Raw genomic sequence first — 23792 nt, 5'->3', positions numbered from 1 at the left:
TATAGGGTACAGTTCTCCAGCTACTATGTAACTAAAAATCTACCACTTTATTTTTCTGAAAGCTATGCTATGGTTTGTCAGCCTCCCTGATAAGTGTTTCAGTTCTCTTCTACTTCCCCACAGCCTACACAGAGAGGATGCTAGGGAGAGGAGAAGTAACCTCTCTTCCTTCCCTGCAATAGGGCATTATGGTGGGGGGCTCCTCTAAAACAGCTGAGCCAGCCCCACTCTTACCTTCCATTCTCCTCTCAGGAGTTTATCGCCTGCTGGTGCAAAGATTCCCTCATTGAAAAGCAAGGCAGAAGGCATTAATACTAAGCAACATCCTACAATTACTAATAATTTTTTGCTGCTTTGAAAAACTGTATCTCCCCATGCCTTTCCACTGTTTTGCTGACCTCCGCATAATACGATTTTGGTGCATTATAACTGAAGCCTATATATTGGCCTATCAACTTCAAAAGAGCATTAGGACAAGAAAAGATTCATAGAAAGGGGGTAAATGCACCTTGAGAACACCCTGATCAATGGTTTTCAAATCTTCTGCTTTACTAGAACCACTATTCAAGGGTAAAAGAAAAAAATTCTACCTTCAGTCTAAAATGGAAGTTTTGCTTCAGTTGTAAACAAGAGTAACCTATTCAAAGAGGAAGTGGGGTTATTTACCTGTAACTGGAGGTTCTTCGAGATGAGTGGCCCATATCTGCATGCCACTGAGCGTTATGAGCATGCACCATGCGCCCAGAGCTTTTAAAAGTAGTAGTATCTGTTGGCCCATGCATCAGTGCTCATGGTTTCAACCGAGGTGATAAAGGGCGGGGCGGACCAACCACGCCCTCAGCTCCTTCTCCACCATAAAATCAATCAGCTCCACAGCAGAGGGGAAAGAGGGCAGGACTGGAATAAAGATAGGACCACCCACATCTCAAAGAACCTCCAGTTACAGGCAAGTAGCCTCCTCCTCTTCTTTGAGTCATGTACTCTATTGTATTACACTGAGAGTGACTCACAAGCACTGCCTAGTTAGGAGGAGAGTGCAAGCAAGATGGTACTGTGGAACGGAGGACAGCTGCACGGAACAAGAAATCTGTCACAGAGTCTTGCGGCAGGGCATAATGGGAAGAGAAGGTGTGTACTAAACTCCACACGGCCACCCTATATATGTCACTGAGCAGCACGTTGTGAAGTGTGGCCATAGTTGATGCTTGCGCTCTTGTGGAATGGGCTCATACCCCCAGGGGTGGAGACAGTCCCAATAACTGATAGGAGAGCGTAATGCATCCCAAAACCCACTTCGAAATTCTCTGAGTGGAGATGGCTTGCCCTTCAATCCTTTCTGAGATAGCGACAAACAGTGTAGGAGACTTCAAGAACTGCTTCATCCTCTGCAAGTAAAAGGCCAGGGCCTTATGGACATCGAGGGACTGAAGGTGTGAAGGCCTCTGAGGTGTGAGATTTGGAAAGAAAGCAGGTATGTGTATGGGTTGGCTGAGATGAAAGCAGGAAACGACTTTCAGCAGAATTCCTCCGACCTTCTTGCAGCAGTAACAGCTATCAGAAAAGTGATAACATCATGGAAAGAAGGGAAAGGGAGCAGGAGGCCAGATATTCAAATGGCAAGTTCATCAATGATGTGAGAGAACAGTCGGAGGTCCCACTGGGGAGCAATGGTTTGAATGGGAGGATACAGCCACATGAGGCCCTTCCAGAATCTTATCATCAATGGGTTAGTGAAAATAGAGTGCCCCTCCACAGAGGGGTGGAAAGCACTAATGGCCACTACATACACCTTGATGGAGCGGAGAACGAGCCTCGACACTTTCCGGGATAGGAGATAGTCCAAGAGGAGAGGAATGCCTATAGCCTCAGGAGCAAGACCTTTCTGTTGAGTACAGAAGGCAAAGCGTTTCCATTTGGCTTGGTAGGACTGCCTCATGGATTCCTTCCTGCTACTCAAGAGGACATCTTGCACTGCCAACAAGCATTCCCATGCTAGCGAAGATGCCCATCCAAAAACCAGGCTCTCAGGTGAAGTGTCCAAAGACTGGGATGTCTGATCCTGCCATTGTGTTGTGTGAGCTGTTCCGGAAACGCCAGTAGCAGGAGAGGAGAATGCTTCGATAGCGGGAATGGAAGATGCTTTGACATGTGAGAAAAGGGGGAAACCAGAAATGGAGAGGTCAGGATGGGGTGATCAGAATGACTGTCACACTTTCCGCCGAATCTTGTGAAGGACGCGAGGTAGGAGTGGTAGGGGAGGGAAGGCATAATTGATCCAGTCCGACCAGCCAATGACAGGGTGTCACCTTAGGATCCAGTCCGAGTCCGCCCCTGGAACAGTACTGGATGGATTTGGTGTTGGTGTGGGAGGCAAAGAGATCCCTGACTGGAGTCCTCAAGTGGTGAAAAATGTCGATCACAGTGTCTTGTAGTTACCATTCATGGTCAGTCATGAAATTCCTGCTGTGAGCATCTGCAATCATGTTCGGAGTCCCCAGGAGATAAGCCACTGACCTCAGGATATCATGGGCCATACACCATTTCCAAAGACTAATAGCTTCCACACAAAGTGCTGCCAACCTTGCATCCCCTTGTTTGCTTATATAGCAAACTCTAGTGGTGTTGTCTGACATGACAAGAATATGGCAGTAGTAGACTGACGGAAGAAATGCACGACATGCTCTCCGTACTGCCCAAAGTTCTAGGATGTTGATGCGCATCCTGGATTCCCAAGCAGTCTGAGTGCCTTGTGTCGTGTTCATCCAATAGTCAGTCTGCTACTGCCATATTCTTGTCATGTCAGACAACACCACTAGAGTTTGCTATATAAGCAAACAAGTGTGTGCCCCATCTGTCAAGCGATGCATTCATAATGATTGTCATGCTTGGGGAGGATGGGAGGAAAGGTATTCTGGTGCAAACCAGATCTGGGTCTATTCACCACCAAAGAGAGGAAAAAATCTGGGGTGGGAGGGGAGGGAAGAAGTCAGTAGGGTGTCCATTGAGTTGAACATCAGAGAATGGGCTCTCTGTAGCCACAGTTATAGACTGCAGAAGCGAAGACAAAGGCAGTGACGTATGTGCACGCCACCATGTGGTCAAGAAGGGAAAGGCAAGTTCCAGCCGGAACCAAAGGACTGGAGGTCACAGAAGCACCTGTCCCGTGGTAGGTAGGCACATGCAGAGATCATGTCAATGCATGCCCCAATGAGCTCCAGGCACTGTGTGGGGTCCAACATCAATTTTTCGAGGTTTACGCTCATCCCCAGGGAAGAGAAGAGTAAAAGCAGCAGGAAAGTCAATACTTGAGCCTCGTATCTGGATCATGCTGCCAGCAGCCAGTCGTCAAGATAAGAAAAGATGAGGACCTCTTAATGCCAGGGGCAGGCCATTCTGGAGAAGACCCATGGAGCAGTGGAGAGTCCAAATGGTAAAACCCTATATTGGAAGCGCTGAGGGCCCACTGTAAATCTCAGGAATCATTTGTGGGTTGGGTGAATATCTATGTGAAAGTAAGTGTCTTGCATATTGTCTTGCATATCGAGAGCTGTAAACCACATGCCTCTTTCTAGATAGGGTATGATGGCTGCAAGCATCACCATACAGAACTTTTGTTTGCGTATGAAGCGGTTGAGACCATGGAGATTTAGGATTGGTCTCCATCCTCCTTTTTCTTGTGTACCAGGAGGTAGGTGGAGACAAACCCTGTGCCTTAAAAGTCCGTGGGCACAGGCTCTATCACCCTTCTCTGTAGGAGGGAGTCGACCTCCAGGGCAAAGATAGCGTCATGAGAGCGGTCCCAGAGGCAGAATCAGGACAAGCGATGTGGATGAGATGGCTATATGATTAAGTTCATGATGCTATGTCGAATGACATCCAGGGCCCACTTGTCCATTGTTATCACACTCCAGGCTAGATGACTCCCGAAGGGAGTGGGGTGCAAGAATGGTGGGTTGCAACGTGGTTGACAGCTCTCTAGATGCACTCAGAAATATTGCTTATGTAAAAATTGATTGTGTGATGTCAAGGACTGTGCTGACAGGCCAGGCAGTCAGGGCTGTGGAGTCTTTTGATGCTTGTAGGGAGGCTCATAGGGACCACTGGCAGAAAAACTGAGGAGCTGTGTCATTGTGAAGGAGATGTCTGATAAAATTTTCACTTGGGTGCTGGTGTATAAATGCCCAGTGACCACAAGGTGGCTCTAGAGCGGGAGTCTCAAACTCCCGGCCTGTGGGCCATCTGTGGCCGGCGAGTCTCCCCATTGTGGCCAGTGGGGCTCCAGCAGTTTTGGGGCCAGGTCTCTCCCTTGGCCCCACCTGCCACCCCCGGGCGCTCCCCCCTCAGAGGCCCCAGCAGCACAGCACAGCTGAGCGGCATCTGCCTGCTCACTCCAGTGGCTGTTGGCCCCTCCGTGCAGCCCAGGGGCAGGGCTGTGCCTCCGTGTGCTGCCCTCACCCTGAGAGCGCCCCTGTGGCCAATGGGACACTGCAGGGGCGGTGCCTGGGGGCAGAAGCGCACAGAGGCCGCCCGGCCCACCCCGCCTTGGAGCACCAGGTGAGCACCACATCCCCAACCCCCTCCCAGAACCTGCACCCCTACCCCCTCCCCACACACTCCCTCCTGCCCCCAAACTCCCTCCCAGAGCCCAACCTCTTACCCCTTCTGCACCCAAACTCCCTCCCAGAGCCTGCATCCCAATCCCCTACCCCAGACCACCTCCCCCACCCAAACTCTGTCCCAGAGCCTTAGGCAAGTGGGGGGCGGAGTTTTGGGGAGGCAGAGTTTTTTGGGGGGTGGGTTCTGGCAGCATGAGTGACATTGGCCCACTGGGAGGATTTGAGGACTGACACTGGCCCTAAGGTAAATTAGTTTGAGACCCCTGCTCTAGAGTCTTTGAGCGAGTGTAGGGAATCAGTCTTCTGATTGAAGAGAGAGACACTGAAGGGGAGGTCCTCAATTGTGTTCTGTACCTCCCTTGGAAAACAAGAAGAATGTAACCAGGATTCCCTCCTCGTGATAATTCCTATGTCCATAGTGCACGAAGACACAACCTTCAAATCTACTGCAGCCTGGAGCATCATTTTGGCAACCAGTTTGCCTTCCTCTAAAATAGCCTGGAAACGGGCATGGTCCTGCTGACTAAGCTTGTCTGTAAATTCTGCTCACTGGCCATAATTCAAAAAAGTCATACCTTGCCAGTAATGCCAGGTAATTAGAGATGCAGAACTGACAGCTGGCTGACAAATAGATCTTACAACCCAGAACGTCCAGTCTCTTACCCTCCTTGTCAGTCAGAATGGAATGTGGATGCTGCTGTCTGGCACACTGAGTTGCTATGATGATCCACATGGAGCTGGGCTGAGAGAAGGGAGGATTTGCCACTGGACCAGCAGAGCCTTTGGATATTCTCACCATTGGTACGGGAGCAGCGGACCATGTGCCCCATCTGAATCCTCCAATACCAAGAAGTCGGATCCTTGCTCAAATAGCAGAGCCACCAGAACCAAGAGTGTTGCAGGACAGTGCTCATGAACATGACCTGAAGGCGGTAAGTCCAGAGCAGGTAAGCAGAGTCTCTTTGGAGGTGAATGTACCAGAAGATAGAGGGATCTCACTTCATCTAAGGCAAAAAGTTCATGATGTCCAGGAGCCAATATGAGTCTCCCTGGTGTCAGTGGCATGCATTCCAGATGGATCCAGAGATTGAATGGGGACAGAAGGCTGTCTCAGCACAGACGATCCCACTGTTTTGGCGGTACCAATGAAGAGGGGGTATGAGGCTTAGAGACCTGGACTGGTAAGTCCAGTGTTCTATGCAACTTCTTGTTGTGCTTGTGGGCCTTGGAAAACGCCGCTTCTCCATGGCCAGAACTCGGGGAGGAAGCAGTGTCTTTCTTGGGCCTTGAAGACTTACTATCATGCTTATGCGCATGTTTCCTTGCCTCACGGCTTGGCCTTGACACGAGGTCTGTAGCAATGGTACCAGCGGATCCAGACTGGAGATCCGCAGTAGAAGGTGCACTCCTCGAGTGCTCAGGCCGATGTAGTGGGGGAATTCCCTGGCCTGGATCCGACTGCAGCCTCATGGCAACCTCCATGACGTGTTTCTTGAGGTAGAGAGCCTAGACTTCCTGCTTATGGGCAGGGAAGGCGAGGCAGATACTGCACCTAGATGTGATGTGGGCTTCCCCCTGCAGTAAAAGCAGCATTAGTGATAATTGTGGATTGAAAACGAGCAAGGGCAGGAAGCGCAGATCTTGAACGCTGGCATCTTCAGCATAACCCAGTATCCAAGTGTCGGTACTGGTGGGAGGGTAGGCAGGAAACCACCAAAGCAGCATCACAAAGTCCTTAGATTCTAAGAAAACTATTACTAACACTAAAAAAATACTATAAAAAATAATAAAATGCTAACTATATACAAGAATAAAACAGTCTTTTCAGAAAGTGTGTCACAAGGGATGAGAGAACAGCTGAAGCTCTGACTTGGATCACGCAGCAGTGAGAAGAAACTGAGGGCATGGTCAGTCTGTCCCACCCTTTATCGCCTCTGTCAAAACCATGAGACGCAACAAGGGTGCACTCATGGACCAACGGAACTACTACTTTTTAAAGCTCTGACTCCAGGTGCATGGCGCACGTGCATAACCCTCAGTGGAATCCAATAGGGACCATCACTCGAAGAAGAATTTTGATTTTAATGCTCCAAGTTTAGTCAATTATTCTAGCATAGTTTCTTGAGACAAACTGTGGGGATTCTCTCCAATACTCACTGCAACATTATCTAGTCAGAGTAATTTCACCAGCTATTCTTTATCTTTTAGTATGAAACTTCCGCTACAATGATTACATGTAAACTTGTCAATCAATATGTTCAAGGAAATTAAGATGAGAAAAAAAACATACAAAGTGATAGTATTTTATTTTCATTACTGAATAGTAGGGTCCAATATATAATATTCTGCATACATTATGTCTATACTATGGGTAAAATTTTCAAAAGCACATTAGTGACTTAGGGGTCTAAGTCCCACTTTCAAACATGAAGGACTGTCAGCAAGACAGGCTTCTAAGTCAGTCACTTTTGAAAATTGGACTTTGGGTGAAATTTTCAGAAGTGCAAAATTCATCATCTTCATGACTAGAGTATTACACAGACATACAGAAAATCTCCAAATCTTTACATTCAAATTTGAAGCATGGAATCTTTATTAAGCACAAACTTTATTAAGAACACTGGTGGTTTTGGTATGTTTTATGATAAGCTTGAATCTTTAAAAGACAATGCTAGTAATATTTTATAATCTGATCATATTTGGTGTTTCATTATAATGTAACTCACTAGCTATATATCATTTATCAAATCATTTTACGTGAAAAAGTATCCCATTTGAAGTCAAACTATGTCAAATCAAACTCAGTCAGATTGAGATGTACAGGTTTTTTTAAATGAACGGGAAAGCAGGAAACAAGCACCACTCTAACCTGAATTTCTAGACTAGTTCACCATGTCTTGTCTCCAGAAGTTAATATTTACCTCTTTACAAAAGTTTGTCAAAGTCCAGTAAAAAAAACTAGTAGACCCAATATTTCAACAGAACCCAAGCATCCTCACTGTCCTAACAAAGAAGTGTTACTTATATGTACAAAGCTTTGAGGGGAAGTTGGTTCTTTTATTTTGCTTTACTACTGTATCACTAGTCTCTTACCTCTTTTTTTTCTTCTCTCTCGAATTATCTTCTGAGCTATCCTCCTCCATCGGGGCAAAGAGCTCAGAAGTTTAAACTTTGACATTATGGAGATGTCATTGCAGACTGCAGGACGCAATTCATTGAACAGGAATCTTAAACGTTCAATGACAGGAGCACAAACTTCCTTGTAGGAGCGGCCTTGTTCCTGATGTGTCTAAAACAGGAATGGAAACAGAGATTATAAATTTAATAAGGGAATAAAATTTAAAGGAGTCAATTGTCATTTTTAATAATTAAGGTTGAAGAGAAGTTAGACACAGGTGGTTGGAGGCTTACCTTAATTAGCGAGCATTTTGCTTGATAGACAACACGACATACATCTACTACAGATTTCGGTAAGGTTCTGTGTTTGACTTGGTCAACTCCCAGGGTACCAGGATGTACTAGAGACAATGCCACATGACCTTAATGGGAAAAAACAGACTAAGAATATCTATTTCTAAGATTAAGGGGAGTGGGAGTTAAAAAAAAAAAAAAAAAAAAACACAACCCTAATGTAAGTGTTCTGGAACAGCTAAGTCTACTTACCTAAATCTTCATGCTTTAGAAGACAACATAAGAGTAAACGTCCTACTTCTTCCACAGGATGCTCAGGAGGGAATGTGATTGGTGTTGTCAAATGACATTGTTTGCAGTACCTCTCTACTTGACATAAAAAGTCCTGCAAACAAACACTAAAGTCAAAGAAACAGCACTATCTAACTCTTCAGGTATAGTAATGTAGAACACTACAGTCAGCATTCAAGTGAAAACTCAATAATATCCTGGGTAAAATACATTCAGAAGCCATAGCCAAGATATTTCTCAGTCCAGGATATCAATCACCTAATTACTAGAAGTACAAACAAGCTATTGTACCAAACAGCAATCCATATTGTCACTCCTGTTTGGATGACAATGGCCCATCAGAGGGCTCTCATCATACACAACATGCAGGGCCGGCTCTGGCTTTTTTGCCGCCCAAGGAAAAAAAGCCTCCCGCCGCCGCCCCCCCGGCAGCGGGCCGCTCTCCCCAACCGGCCGGAGGGCTGCGGGGAGGGCGGAGAGCCCGGCCGGAGCTCCGCTCTCCCCGGCGGCCAGAGCGCCAAGAGCCCGGCCGGGGCTCCGCTCTCCCCGGCGGCCAGAGCGCCGAGAAGAGGGCGGAGAGCCCAGCCGGGGGGAGGGCGGCAAGCCCGGACGGGGCTCCACTCTCCCCGGCGGCCAGAGTGCCGGGGGAGGGCGGTGAGCCCATTGCGGCTCTGCTCTCCCCGGCGGCTGGAGCCGCCGCACCGCGCCGCCCCCCTCCAGGTGCCACCCCAAGCACAAGCTTGGTGGGCTGGTGCCTGGAGCCGGCCCTGACAACATGGCAACAACGAACACAGTCCTAACAGCTTCTGACCTGTTCTCCAGCTTACCAGGCCACCTAAACCCAGTCTTAAATATTTCCTCTCAAGAATAATATTTCAAAATTATATCTCGACTCTGGGGTTCGACAGGAATCATGGGGTTAGAAATGGAGATGGACACTTGTGAGCATACTGAGGTGTACCAAGGGCAGTAACCAATCTGAGCGCAAAAGACTTACGTAATCATTCTATATCTACTAAGAAATAACTATACAATTACATAAACATCTAAAACTGAGAGTTTGCAGGGGACTATATAACTGAGAAATATGACTACAGATACGGTCACTAAGTACACAGCACCTCCGCACTTTGACTGGGAGATAATTCCATCTTAGTACAACTGGTCTACAGTGTCACTAAAGCTTAAATGACAGTATTCAATTTCCTTTCATGTAATATTAAAGTTTAAATCACTTGGAATTCATAAGAAAAACTGCATACAGAAATTAATTTTAATTGAATCATATGTTAGCTAGGATCTAAGTATTAATGACTGTGTCTTGATTTTGAACAGCCTAACCCGGGGTAGTCAATGGGTGGACCGTGGGTCAAATCTGGACCACCAGACTCTTTTGAACGGACCACAAAATCTTATTTACTTATTATTATCATTATTATTATTTTTGTATTATTTTCTCTAGAGCCTGGACCTTGACTATACCTTGACCTAGAAATTTGGACAAAAAAAATAATTGATTACCCCGGCCTCACCTCTGACTAGGAATAACACTTTACTTGCAGGAGGTAGTTTTCGCAGTACAACAGAAACAATGAAGACTTGCTTTACTCCAACTCCCTGCTTCCCCTTTCACAGAAAATGTGCCAGAGGTTAAAGCAATCCCCCTGAACTGATGCTGAAAAACAATTTAAAAGCTACCAAAGGTGAAACAAAAGTGTTTTCAAACACTTACACAATGTGTGTAATAGAGCAATTTAAATTCACTACCAGTTTTCAACTACACTTTCTGTAACAACATTTGAAAACACTTTTGTTTCACTTATGGTAGCTTTTAAATTGTTTCTAGCAACGATTCAGGGGGCTTGCTGCTGGCCACATTTAAACAATTTCCTGGTAAAGATGGGACTAAAGATTTTACCTTCACAGTGTGATCCTGAATATTGTTATCTGCAATGGCTTGCAGAAATGGTTGTGAATGGTCACTCAAGATTAGTCGATGTGAATATAGCTTTGATTTGTTTGGGGTAGTGTTCCCAGGTGAACTGCAGTGGTCTTCATCTTTCTCCTCATTGTAACTGTAATGTATCTGACTGGTCTGCAAGCCTCCAGAGAAGATAGATGACTTAAGCCATTCTAACAAGAGTGAAAACAAAATACATATGTAAGTCTTTCTGCCAGGGAAAGCTATCTGTCACTAAACTGAATAATAATTCTTTACAACAAAAGATGAAATTTACTTGCAAACATGAGTAAATTTAGAAGACTTTCACACTTATTTGGTGAAGTTTAATCAGAAAAAAACAATTGACAAATTATTTGTAAATTAAGTAAGGTAACATCTTAACCAAGCCACTACAGGGAGCCACTTCTCACCTGAGGCCATCAGCTACAAAGCAAGGAAATACACAAAAGAACAGGCATTTAATCATCTGAATAAAAGTGAATCAATTACACAAACCGAGGTGAAAAAGACCTGCATGTCTGCATCAGAAAGAGAAAACTGGGAGGAACAGCCAAACAAAGAGAAAAAAAGTTTTTCGTGTATTAAGAGTTTTCTAATGGTAAAAAGAAGAACAAGAAAGTCTTTAAGCTATGTCCAGAAGAAAGTGAGGCAAAAAAAAATGCTAAGTTCCTGATTAAATTATATTTACAATAGTCTGGTCCAGCATATTATGGGAAGCATGCAGAGGTGCAGTACACAATCCATTACTTTTAATTTAACTGAAAATAAGTTCTGCTTACTGGCACATTCAACCTCCACAGGAGAAAGTGGTGTACTCATTGCTAGGTAGGAAGCATGCAGTCCAAGAAGAAGGCCCAGATTTCTTTCTGTGTCTATGAGAGGTGACGACAGACTGCCAAGATCTGGTGTTGTAATCACTTCCTGGTCAGGCTAAACAGAAGAAATATCAAATTGAGGCCAAAAGTAAATTCCAACAAGAGTTTAAAAACAAAACTATCCTTTATTACTATAAACACATTCTGAAGAAGTAAACTATTAATACAATCATAAGTTAAATTTCATTAAGTGCAATACTGTCTCTCTCAATTAGTCATTTGTAACCCAAGTTTTTGCTGCAGGTCCTTGACTAAAACTGGCATCAATCCTACAGGCTGAAAAGGTCACTTCTCCAGATAGTTTACTATCCTACATATGATGTGCTACAAAGTATATTAAATTATTTCTACCTCCATATACTGGCCAACACAGAAGGCATGCATCGACTCTCTTGTGTCCTCAAACTGCAAGGCAGCTTCCAAAGCAACAACTGGATCCTCACCTGCAAACTGAGCTAGAAAAAAAAAATATTCAGTAGTTCTATAATATCTAAACAGCTATTTACGGCAATTAATTTTAAAACAAAACAAAAATCTGTGCCCCTTCAATTCAAGAGTTGAAACTCACCAAGTATACTATTCCCTGTTAAAGACTGGGTTTGAAAATCTTTTATATCATACACTTTCCCATCAATCACTGTCCAGAAGCCTCCATCTTTATTATGGTTCTCTAGATCAGCTTTACGTATAAGTGTTACCTCTTCATTATTTCTGCAGCTCTGGCCAGTAAAAAATGAACCTATTGATTTAAAACAAAAACATTATATATTGCATGCATTTTAGTTTCTTAAAAATAGCATTGACAATAACAAAACCGCACTAGGGTAACCCTAAAAACAACACATTCTGTGAAGGTGAGGGGGGAAAGGGTTATCCTAGACCCCAACCCTGGAGTTTGTCTCCCACAAACGCAACTGGCAGACACTTCCATAAGCTTTATACTTATACCAAACACACACCAACAGACAATATAATCCACCTGCGCAGAGATGTTGCAAATCCCAGGTTTGTCTACTCCTCGCTTCCTTTTCTGATAGTGTGGAAAGCACTGAATACCACAAGTTGACTTTAGTTGGTAGCACGGTGCTGTTTAGACTGGACAGAGATGCCATTATCTGATGCTTTACAGGCAGTTTTCAAGTGGAGGAAGTCAGTAAAACCAAGGTCAAAGTACTTGTTTGAGGCCTGGATCATTTAGCTATTCCAAAGCTCGGAGAATGAACAAGTCCAGCCTCACTTTTAGGCTACATTCTCACTACCGGGGGGGTGGGGGGGGTGTAGACCTGCCCTTAGAGACTACTATGAGTAAGCAGAGAGGATGAAAGAAATTCATAGACCTGAAAGCCATAAAGAACCATTAGATCACCTAATCTGACTTCTTGTACAAAACAGGCCACAGAATTTCACCCATTTACCCCTGAATTGAGCCCTATAACCTGTGTTTGATTAAAGCTTATCTTTCAATCGTGATTTGAAGACATCAAGAGATGAAGAATCCACCACTTCCTTTGGTAGTTTGTTCCAATGGTTAATCACCTTTACTGTTAAAAGTGCATGTCTTATTTCTGATTTGAACTTGTCTGGCTTTATCTTCCAGACAATAGTTCTTGCTATATCTTTCGCTGCTAGGTTAAAAGTCCCTATAGTACCTGGTATTTTTCTCCCTGTGGAGGTACTTATACACTGTAATAAAGTCACCTCGATCTTCTATTTTGATAAACTAAACTACTAAGGTCCTTAAATCTCTTACTGCAAAGGATTTTTCTCCAGCCTCAAATCTTTTTATAGCTCTTCTCTATATCCTCTCCAGCTCTTCAAAAATCCTATTTAAAATGTTGACATCAGCACTGTATGCGGTATTCTAGTATCGCTCATCAATACCACATACACAGGTAAAAGTCACCTCCCTACTCTCCTCTTCAATCCAAGGAAAACCTTCGCCCTCTTTGCGACAGCATCACACTGGAGCGCATCTTGAGTTGTTCACTAAGGGTATGTCTAACACTATGAAATTAGGTTGATATAAAATAAGTCGTTTTAGAAATCGATTTGATACAGTCGACTGTGTGTGTCCTCACTTAAGACGATTAAGTCGGTGGAGGGCGTCCACAGTACTGAGGCTAGCATCAACTTTCGGAGCGTTGCACTGTGGGTAGCTCTCTCACAGTTCCTGCAGTCTCCACTGCCCATTGGAATTCTGGGTTGAGCTCCCAATGCCTGATGGGGCAAAAATGTCGCGGGTGGCTCTGGGTACATGTCATCAGGTTCCCACCCGCCCCCTCCCTGAAAGCAATGGCAAAAAATCGTTTCTCGCCTTTTTTCCTGGGTTACCCGTGCAGACGACATACCACGGCAAGCATGGAGCCCGCTCAGCTCACTGTCAGACACAGTACTGTAGTGCTACACAGCAGCAGCTCCTTGCCTTTGCAAGTTAGCAGCTGTATTGTACCATCTGCTGCTGTCTCCTGGTTCCGCCTGGCCGGCCTCGGTGAGGTCGGTCAGGGGCGCCTGGGCAGACATGGGTGCTCCTGGCTGGCCTCGGTGAGGTCGATTGGGGGCGCCTGGACATAAATGGGAGTGACTCCAGGTCATTCCCTTCTTTAAGTTTCGTCTAATGGAGATTCAGTCCTGCCTGGAATATCAGGCAAGCCTACCAAAGAATCAGAGAGGCAAACGGCCGCTCTGGGTCAGAGCCCCAGACATGCCATTCTATGATGAACTGCCTGCCATTCTAGGGGATGCCCCTACTACTGACCTTAATCGTTTTGTCTTTTAGAATGGAGTTCTGATAGCACAGATTCGTCTTCCCATACAGCAATCAGATCCAGTACCTCCCGTACAGTCCATGCTGGACCTCTTTTGCGATTCTGGGATAGCTCAGTGGTTTGAGCATTGGCCTGCTAAACCCAGGGTTGTGAATTCAATCCTTGAGGGGGCCACTTAGGGATCTGGGGCAAAAATCAGTACTTGGTGCTGCTAGTGAAGGCAGGGGGCTGGACTTGATGACCTTTCAGGGTCCCTTCCAGTTCTATGAGAGGTATATCTCCATATATGGTCACCTGTGCTGATGAGCTCTGCATGGTCACCTGTGCTGATCAGCTCGCCACGGTGGCCAAACAAGAAATGAAATTCAAAAGTTCGCTGGGCTTTTCCTGTCTATCTGACCAGTGCATCTGAGTTGAGAGTGCTGTCCAGAGTGGTCACAATGGAGCACTCTCGGATAGCTCCCGGAGGCCAATACTGTCAAATTGTGTCCACGCTACCCAAATTCGACCCAGCAGGGTCGATTTCAGCGCTAATCCCCTCGTTGGGGAGGAGTACAGAAATCTATTTTAAGAGCCCTTTAAGTCGACAAAAATGGCTTCTTCGTGTGGACAGGTGCAGGGTTAAATCGATCTAACGCTGGTAAATTCGACCTGAACTCGTAGTGTAGACCAGGGCTAAGATCCATAAACCTTTTCAGTCACTGCTTTCTAAGATACAGTCCCCCAATCTGTAAGTATGGCCTGCATCTTCATTTCTGGATGTCTGGCCTTGCATTTGGTTGTATTAAAATGCCTTTTATTTCAATGAACCCAGCTTAACAAGTGATCCAGATTGCTCTGTATGACTGCCCCATCCTCATTATTTACCACTCTGACAATCTTCATGCCTATCTGTGTCATCCACAAATTTTCACTTTACTTCTTGATTGTTGATAAATTTATTGATCATCAAGCCTGGAACAGACTTGTATGGAACCCCACTAGCTACCCCTGCACCCATGGTTCTCCACTGACAGCTACTATTTGAGATCTGTCAGTTCACCAGCTCTCTGCACTGGCACAAATGGCACTAGTGAGGCATGTATACACTGCTCAGAACGCTACAGAAACTTCGTTGTTTTTTTTTATTAAAAAAAAAAAACTGATGCTGACTTGAACATTGTACTGTATGGATGTTAAAACAAAAGTTTTCAGTAACTTTAGACTCCTCTAGGCATTTTTCTGCAGGGTGGGAAGGAAGGGGATAACAACAACACTGAGTTCCACATATGTGCTTTTCCTCATACTGTATATATACACCAGACGGGCATTCTGGGGTTTAGCCCAACAACTGTTATCAAAGGAGATAAACATTTCACCTAAAGTACTGGAACTTTGTCAGAAGGAAATGTAATGGCAAATACTTATTTTTGTTATGTTCCCTCTCAAAGTGTACTGTGACCCCCTGACTTGATTGAGTGCATGTGTCAAGGAAGGAGGGGTGTCTTTTGGTCAATTCTTTGGGTAGCTCCATACAGGTGTGCTCAAGACAAAGCCCCATTAGCATGTTAGGTTTAACAGTAACCATCGGCACTTGTTCTCAGTGCTCAAATCTCAAGAGATTGTCAGTGAAACTTCCAGTGCCTGCTCCTGAATGAGTCGAGGAAGCTGTTATGACAACCACTGGTGCAAACTCCCATCCCCAAGGCACAGAAGTATGGAGGAGAATACATACAGAGATTGCTTGGCAACTGTGAGAACTTCTCTAGTGTGCTGATGTACAGAAAGGATTCTTAGCCTGCTATTTCTATTCTGGACAATGATCTATTAGTGCCTTAGAAGGAGTTCAGAAAGTCTCCAGGAGCTTGCCAGTTAATAAATAAGACAGACCTTAAGGAGATACATGCACCATCAGCAGTCAATAAGAATACTGACGTTTCACTGCCAGTCTTTCCCACTATTGCCATACAAGCCTCAAGCTTGCAATCCCTCACTCATCTGATAGCAGAAATGTCCATTAGGAGAGAGTTCTAGTCATATACGACAGGGAAACAAAGAACGCTGTGGTAAAGACACAGCTGCAGCCTGAATTCAAAACTGTCATGCAAGTGAAAATAAATCTGAAACAGGCATATCCAGAAAAATCAACAAGGGAGAGAGAAATGTACAACAAAAACTCAAAATTGTGTAGACCAAGACGCAACACTGCTCAGCACAACACAAAATGACTTCTACCATTTCATTAGGCAAACAATTTAGATAAGTTCCTGAAGAAATTTCAGAGAAATTATCAACTTCTGATTGACACAGCACCAGCACTCAGTGGAGCGCCTCATCTGTCTATGGTGAAAAAGACACGAATTAGAAGCAGCTATGCTTCCAAAGAGCACAAACTCTTGGTGTGGGAGATGAGAGTGGGTTGTAAAGAGCTAAAAGTCTGGAGAATTGTGAAGTCTGCAAAGAGTGCCCCTAAAGCAGCTTCTCATCAAAGCATGCTGTAATAAGGTGACAGAAAAAAACTGTTAAGATCCACAAACAGAATGAAAATACTGTTAAATGTAAAAAATCCTTATATTTTCAGTACTTTCAGTTCAGAACCAGATAATACCTAGACCAGCCAGTCCCAAACTTCAATGGTTCACATACCATCTCTCCATAAATAGTCACCAAGTATACTGATGGACATCAAGCTCACGTACCACTGTTACCCGCTCAATGTAGGGCAGTCCGCCTATACCGTACCGAGGGCTCAAGGTGTGACCCAATCAAATTCAAGCACCCCCACCCTTTCCTTACCAAGGGCTCAGGGTGTAAGGCACCTATTCTTACCCACTGGGCTCAGGAAGAAACCTGGTTACATATACATATTTACTTCAATATAAATATATATTACATAGAATGTGTGTTTTTTAAGGGTTTTTTTTTTTTCACCTGCAGGTCCGCATTAACCATTGCGCATTGTATGCAATGGTTACACCATTGCTTTACCATTTTTTCCGTGGTAGGCCACCAGCTTGTATTTTTAAGGCGCTTAAGAGGTTTTTTTGTTTTAAAGTGTCCCTGTTTATGCTCATATTGTATTAGTTTAGTTTGGACCCCTTTAGGTATTACCCAATATTTAGGTTGCTTTCCCAATTTAATGTTATGTTTTGTGGCCCAAACCATTCCGATAGCATTCCAGTGAATCTTCTGTTTTCCTCTGATTTTTTTTTAACAGTTGTTTAATTTTTTTATTATTTTTGTAAGGTTTGTAAATTGAAATTTTTTGGGTTAACTACCTGGTTTTTTTTATTTGGTTACTGCAAAAACTTTTTACTGGTTAACATCGCCTCCTGTTTAGCCAGGACTTTGGCCCGGTTATTAAAAAAAAAAAAAAAAAGTAGTGATTGCTGGGTTTTTGGTGTGGTTTAACATGAGTTACATGGGGGGGGGGGGAGAAGAGAGGGACACGTTTGTATTATTGTTACTACCTGTTTTTAATATTGCTTATACACCACTGGCTTTTTATTTCTGGTGCATATTTTTTTGGCTGCCCACACTGGGAGCCAAACGATGACTGCTCTACACATCCAGTATGAGTCAGTAAATATAGCTATATTACCTTTTTTTTTTTTTGGCAATATCTTTAATACTGCCATTACCACAGCAGCTTGGGCTGAGTGGGGTCTTACTAATCCTTTTAACTTTTGGCTGGCATTTACCTTTATTGCCCCATATTCTGTTTTAGCTTGTTCAGCAGTGTAATAACTGGATCCATTTACAAACCAAATTTCCATTTTTTTATTTAATGCTTTCTGTAAAGTCGGGCCTGTTTTAACTGGCCATATTACTTTTTTATATTTTGGAAGGGGGCACTTGTGTTCTTGTCTTTGGGTTATTAAACCATAAGGCACGAGGATAACACTTTTCCCTTTTTCACTGTGATTCCCCGGTTCACTAGAGCTAAAGTTCATTGTGCCAATGTGCATCTGCCATACTCTGAGCCACCTACTATAGCACCACCCCTTCCTTCCTATATAGTTTTAAACAAATGCTCTCATCTTCAGTAATAGTTTACACTATGATTAGTGAAATTACTTCAACAAACAAAATCAACAAACCAACCCTCCTCTTGACAGACAAGTTTATATAGTAATTAAAACATGCTAAATGTATCATTGACATAATGTAATCATTTTTTCGCAGTAAACACTATTATGACAATAGCTCTGATAAAAAAAGGAAATGTAAAAGTGTTGGATTTAAAGACAATTCAAGAACACAACTGTTAAAAAGGCTACTGGTGCTTTGCTTCATGCAAGAGAATTCTAAATATTGCAAGAGAGTGTTAGAGTTACTCAGAAAACTTTCCTGTAAAGCCGCAACTAAGTGTTTTAACTGCTTTAAGTAAGTAGAACATACCCATTATTCCAGGCCATGCTAAATCCTCATTGTCATCTCTTTCTTTTCCAGGTGCTAGATGGTTAAATCTGTCCAGATGCTCTAGCAGGCCAGCCAACAGAGGAATAGCACCCGCTTCCTGCATCAGTCCAGCATTTTTATTGAGAAGCAACACTATAGAAACTACCAACTCTGGAAGGAGAACACCTACAAAACAGAAAATACTCACACTGAAGTTGAGACAGATATATGTATGCCACTTTTGACCTAAGTCACAGCAGTTTATTCTCCTTTTTACTTACTACTTTAAAGTGATGTTTTTTCTCTCCCTTTAACTTGCCCCTCCTTGCTTCTTCTCTTTTTTAATTTGGAGAGACTCTTAATTTGAGAATTTCTTTTTCAGCCGTTATTAAAAGTTTCAAGGAATAAACACAATATAGCCTGAATGATTACGTACTAGGAATGTTTGCCTACAAACTGATTTTCCAGGAGAAAAAGAAAGGTACCTGTTAAATCTCCATCCACAACCCGAGATACTTCTGCAAAATGTCTGTGACTAGTGGATGCAATGCTGATTGCCACAGGTAGTATATCACCAATGTGTGTGCACAAAAGTGCTGTGTATTTCTTTAGCAGAGAACCAACTCCTAGAAGCTCAGGACCTATGAAAAAAGGAGGAGCACAAAGCATAATCAAAGTAACTACTTAAGTGAATAAACTAAAAGCTCCATTTTGGATTATACAGTACTTACAAGCCCCTCAAACACCACTTCAATATTAGCATTCAATTAAGAAAACAGCATAATTTATTTTTGATAAAAGATTAAGCTTAAATCCCAGATACTGACTTTTTAAGAGCACAGACCAATCTGAATTTAAATAAAGCCTGCAACCATAACATCTAGAGCTGTAATATCATTAAATTTCCTAAACTAAGTAAGGCCATTCCTAGTCTGGTGTGAGGCAAACTTCCAGGGAAGTTTTCTTTGACACTGCTAAAAGTTTTGCTACCAATTTAGTAGGTGTCCTTCTTCCCGCCACGTCAACGTTGTAGCAGTGAGCCAGCACGTTTTGGATGTGCTCTACTGCAGCGGCCACCATTTTTGTTAATGTAATACCAGGTGGCATTAAAATCCCATGGAAGTTTTCAAAAGTATAAGGTGGGTGTTTAAACCAGAGTCCAAGACAAAGTTCAATTTGGATAATTACAATCTTTCCATGTAAAATTTCCAACTTGTTTTAATTTATTATTTTGTACTAAAGCATTTGGGCTATTCTAAATCTATCTTCTTACTACAGCTCTACCTCAATATAATGCTGTCCTCGGGAGCCAAAAAAAAAATCTTACTGCATTCTACGTGAAACTGCATAATATCGAACTTGCTTTGATCCACTGAAGTGCGCAGCCCCGCCCTCCCGGAGCATTGCTTTACCGCGTTATATCCGAATTTGTGTTATATTGGGTCGCGTTATAATGGGGTAGAGGTGTATATGCTGTTTCCTTTGCCTCCTTCTCAATACACTTGGCTTTGTACCATTCCATTAAATTATCTCTTTACTCGGAATACGCCCCTAACTGTTGCCCATCAAACACCCTCTTCTCTCCTCATTCAAACCCCTTCTTAAAACTCATTTCTTACAAAAATCATCCCTACATTTTTAGTCCAACAGCAATCTCTCCCTACCCTCATCTTCCTGAATCCAGAATATACATTTTGATTCTCAGATAGCAAGACATTCAAAACAGGGAATGAATCTGTTTTGTCGGGCATTGCTTACATTTGTAGTACTATTTAGTCTTAAGAATAATATTGCTATGCACTGTTAATTACTACACCTCTACCCCGCTATAACGCTGTCCTTGGGAGCCAAAAAAAATCTTACTGCATTATAGGAGAAACCGCATTATATCGAACTTGCTTTAAACTGACAGAGTGCGCAGCCCCGCCCCCCCGGAGCGCGGCTTTACCGCGTTATATCTGAATTCATGAATTATTGGGCCGCGTTATATCGGGGTAGAGGTGTATTTCATACTAAAGGGATTATGGTTTAGTGGTGGAATGCTCTCTGTAGCTTGCAAGGTTTACAGTGCGCTTTAATATCCTACAGAACAAAAGACATTACAAAAACTTTCAGTCATCATTTAATGAAACAGATTTAAAAAAAAGTAAAAGTGGAACTTTCAAATTCATCACCAAACAGAAGCATAATCATTCCTAGTTTACACTTCTGATGTAAGGAATTATCCAACTAAAATAATCTCAAACAGCTCAATATTGCACACTTATAGTCCACTTTAATAAAGACAGAGTCACTGCCTGTAAAATCAATATATAAAATTGTATTCTCCAACAAGAAAGATCTGAACAAGGCTGTATTTTCTCTAAATTGGAAAAGGCGAAAATAATTAAAAATAAATTATTGCTGTTTGACTAGCCACCTTTCATAATTAAGGACAAAACACAGTTATTGTTACTGTACCACCTACAAAGCAGATTTAAAAGAACTGTTCTTGATTAATTCATCTGTTCTAGGTTAATTCAATTCACTGAAATTAAATATCAATATAAAGAACTAGTTTCAATTAACCTTTTTGACAACAAATCCAGCTTCACTATGTTAACAGTTAAAATAGCAGTCATAAGAACATAAGAATGGCCATACTGGGTCAGTCCAAAGGTCCATCTAGCTTAGTATTCTGTCTTCCGACAGTGGCCAATGCCAGGTGCCACAGAGGGAATGAACAGAACAGATAATCATCAAGTGATCCATTCCCTATCGCCTATTCACAGCTTCTGGCAAACAGAGGCTAGGGACTCCATCCCTGCCCATCCTGCCTAATAGCCATTGAAGGACCTATCCTCCATGAATTTATCTAGTTCTTTTTTTACCCTGTTATAGTCCCAATTTTCATACTTGGGAGTCTAACATTAAGCATCTAAATCCCATTTCAGTGCCTAACTACATATTCTAGGCATCTAAACTATCACTTTGTTGCTTGAATACAGATTTAGGTGCCCAACTATAAACACCCAAATCTGAAAATTGGGCCTGTTAAATAGGGTACAATCACACCTTTTAAATTTTCTCTGACAAAAAATTTACTTACATTTATTAAATGTTAATAGCTTTCTGAAAGAATCTTCTGTTTTCTGCTGATGTTCCTGTAACATATGTTTTGACTACTCTGTTTATATTTACAGTTTGTTATGTTTCAATCTGCTTAAATGGTAAACAGTTTAGAAAAAACAGCTCTCAAACAGGTGGGCCATGAAGCAAAGAAAACAGTATCTCAATTTACAAAACTTTGTCTAACAGGAAAATGGTAAATAGCAAACTTGTTTGGTAGCACAGGTTTTACAAACAACGCTTAAGCCTTTTATTTTTATTAAAGAACTTACCATATGTATTAGGGACCTGTCCAACATTCTCTCCTGGGTAAAGTTTACTAACAAGTAAACGCTGAAAACGCAGCAACAAGTCCAAAGAAGCAGACCTCTCTTTACTGTAATGTTCGTGGTCTAGGCAGGAAGAAATGCGACGAGCCACATCTTTTAGCTTGGCTATAGTCTGCGAAGCGATGTTCCTAATTGGTATAAAAGCATTATAAAAGCACTTTAAAAGGGCAGCTGGTGTTTCAATTAGAAGCCTAAAGAAACAAGGATTAAGCTTTTGCTGGGATTTTCTCTAACTGTTGAGAATTAAGACACCTATGCGAGAGTTCACTGGAGAATGTTATTTTATTTGGGGTAACGTTCCAAGAATATTAGTTTGTTTCTGTAAATGGGACTCAACCACCACACCCTTATCTCCATAATTTACTATGATGTGAAAGATTTAATGAGCTGAACAATGTGAAATAGAATGTTATATAGAAGAAAGTTGTGGGGTAGCATATGTTTTAAAGTCCCAGTTATAAATGATTTCCTTGTTACACAGTCACATCAATGTGATGAGTGTTGTAAAAGTTCTCAAATTTTCTCACCCCTTTATTTCTGTTAGCCCACAAAGTACTCATATGGCTCACAGGAGGTAGCAAGGACCAGGCTTGCTACACTGATCACTTATCTACAGGGATCCTAGAAATCAGTTTTCTATGGGAAAACATGGAAAAACGCAGAATTTGCATTTTTACAGAGAATCTTCAGTTTTTACATAGTGAAAAAATAAAAACATACAGTAGAATCCCGTGCCCCCCCAGCGCACACCCAGGAATATGGGAAATTGATGCTTTTCAGCCCAGGGCAGCAGGGCTCCCGCTGACAGATTTCATTTTAATTGCTGAAAAATGCAGATTTTTATGTTTTTTTTAAATTGGAGAATTTTATGGATTTTTTTTAAAATCACAGAAAACTAGGATCCCTGCTTATCTGAGACTCCCGCATAGTGGCAAGAATTGAACACCCAACTTTCTTCCTCCCTCAAGCCCTAGAATTGACGTGTATCAGAAGTAAGGCTAGTGATATATTTTTCCAAAGCCATTGCTGGCTTTTTTGTGGAACACCTGGCTGTTAGCTCTGCTCTCTCTCTATTATGAACTCTGAGGTGGAGGACGAAGTACCACAAGGCCTGGGAGCAAAAGAACAGTAGTTCTCCCTAGATCTAAAAATACCTATTGCAGAGTGCAGCGAGGCCGAGTGACCTCCCTCTGGACTGGAGAGCGAGGGACTACGCTCCGCCCCCCCCTTGCTGGAAGTATCAGGACGGGACTGGAAGTATAAAGGGATGGCTCGGCAGCTCTGTTGAGGAGGAGCCAGGGAAGGAGACGGATGCCTCCACTTTGCTGCCGCACCCTAGAGCTGAATCGGCATTCTGCAGCACCCTGCCCCCAGAGAAGACTGGGCCTAAAGACAAGTTGCCAGGACTGCCATCTGCTGTGTACCCCGAGGAGCCAGAGGACCTGTGGATTATAGAGTACCCAACCCCGAGGAAGTATGACCCCAGGGACAGCCAACGACTGTCCGGCTACCTTGCTGACTGACTCTAGGTCAGCATGTTGTAGCTGGATCCCCGCTGGCCCAGTGGAGGACCACTCCGCCACTGTTAGGGCCCTGAGCTAGGACGCAGTGGAGTTGGGCAGTCCCGCGTCCCCTTACCACCCCACCCTTGAGCAGCAGACTCCCCACCCTAGGCCAGGAGGCCTGTGTGAATCTAACATCCATCAAGCTAAGACGCTAGACTCGATTGGTGCTCCCCTAGACGGTGTGGATGCTCACCCCTACCTGAACTCCTAGACTGTGTGTTTGCTGGCTGCCTTAGCCTACAAGCTGAGGCTACAGCCTGCTCCCTGCTCTGCCTCACCCAAAGGGCTAGAGACCCAGACTATGTATTCTTGCTGGCTGCCTTGGCCAGGAGGCTTAGGCCAAGGGTGGGGGCAAGAGCATAAAACTATTATTGCTTGTTTTCCTCTGTTAGACGGACACAGAACTATAGACTACTTACAGCTCGGCCCCGCCAGCATGACCCAAGCCCTACAGTTACTGCCCAATACAGCGATGCAGAGTGGCCTTCC

The 23792-nt window shown here is 43.3% G+C and overlaps 1 protein-coding gene across 2 annotated transcripts in view; it reads right to left on the bottom strand.

Moving 5' to 3' along the window:
- Positions 1–23792, bottom strand: part of HERC2 (HECT and RLD domain containing E3 ubiquitin protein ligase 2) — a 209208-nt gene that overhangs the window by 104810 nt on the left and 80606 nt on the right. For both annotated transcript variants that reach the window (XM_034757914.1, XM_034757915.1), the window contains exons 21-30: positions 21682–21866; positions 18787–18942; positions 18302–18487; positions 11725–11895; positions 11508–11611; positions 11061–11211; positions 10237–10451; positions 8280–8412; positions 8028–8155; positions 7710–7905 (exon numbers count right to left, since the gene is read on the bottom strand). In XM_034757914.1, coding sequence (XP_034613805.1) covers positions 7710–7905; positions 8028–8155; positions 8280–8412; positions 10237–10451; positions 11061–11211; positions 11508–11611; positions 11725–11895; positions 18302–18487; positions 18787–18942; positions 21682–21866 — 1625 coding nt within the window. The remainder of the gene's footprint in view (positions 1–7709; positions 7906–8027; positions 8156–8279; positions 8413–10236; positions 10452–11060; positions 11212–11507; positions 11612–11724; positions 11896–18301; positions 18488–18786; positions 18943–21681; positions 21867–23792) is intronic.

Source organism: Trachemys scripta, chromosome 1 (assembly GCF_013100865.1).
Source record: "Trachemys scripta elegans isolate TJP31775 chromosome 1, CAS_Tse_1.0, whole genome shotgun sequence".
Taxonomy (NCBI): Eukaryota; Metazoa; Chordata; order Testudines; family Emydidae; genus Trachemys; species Trachemys scripta.
This window is presented reverse-complemented; position numbering and strand designations above follow the sequence as displayed.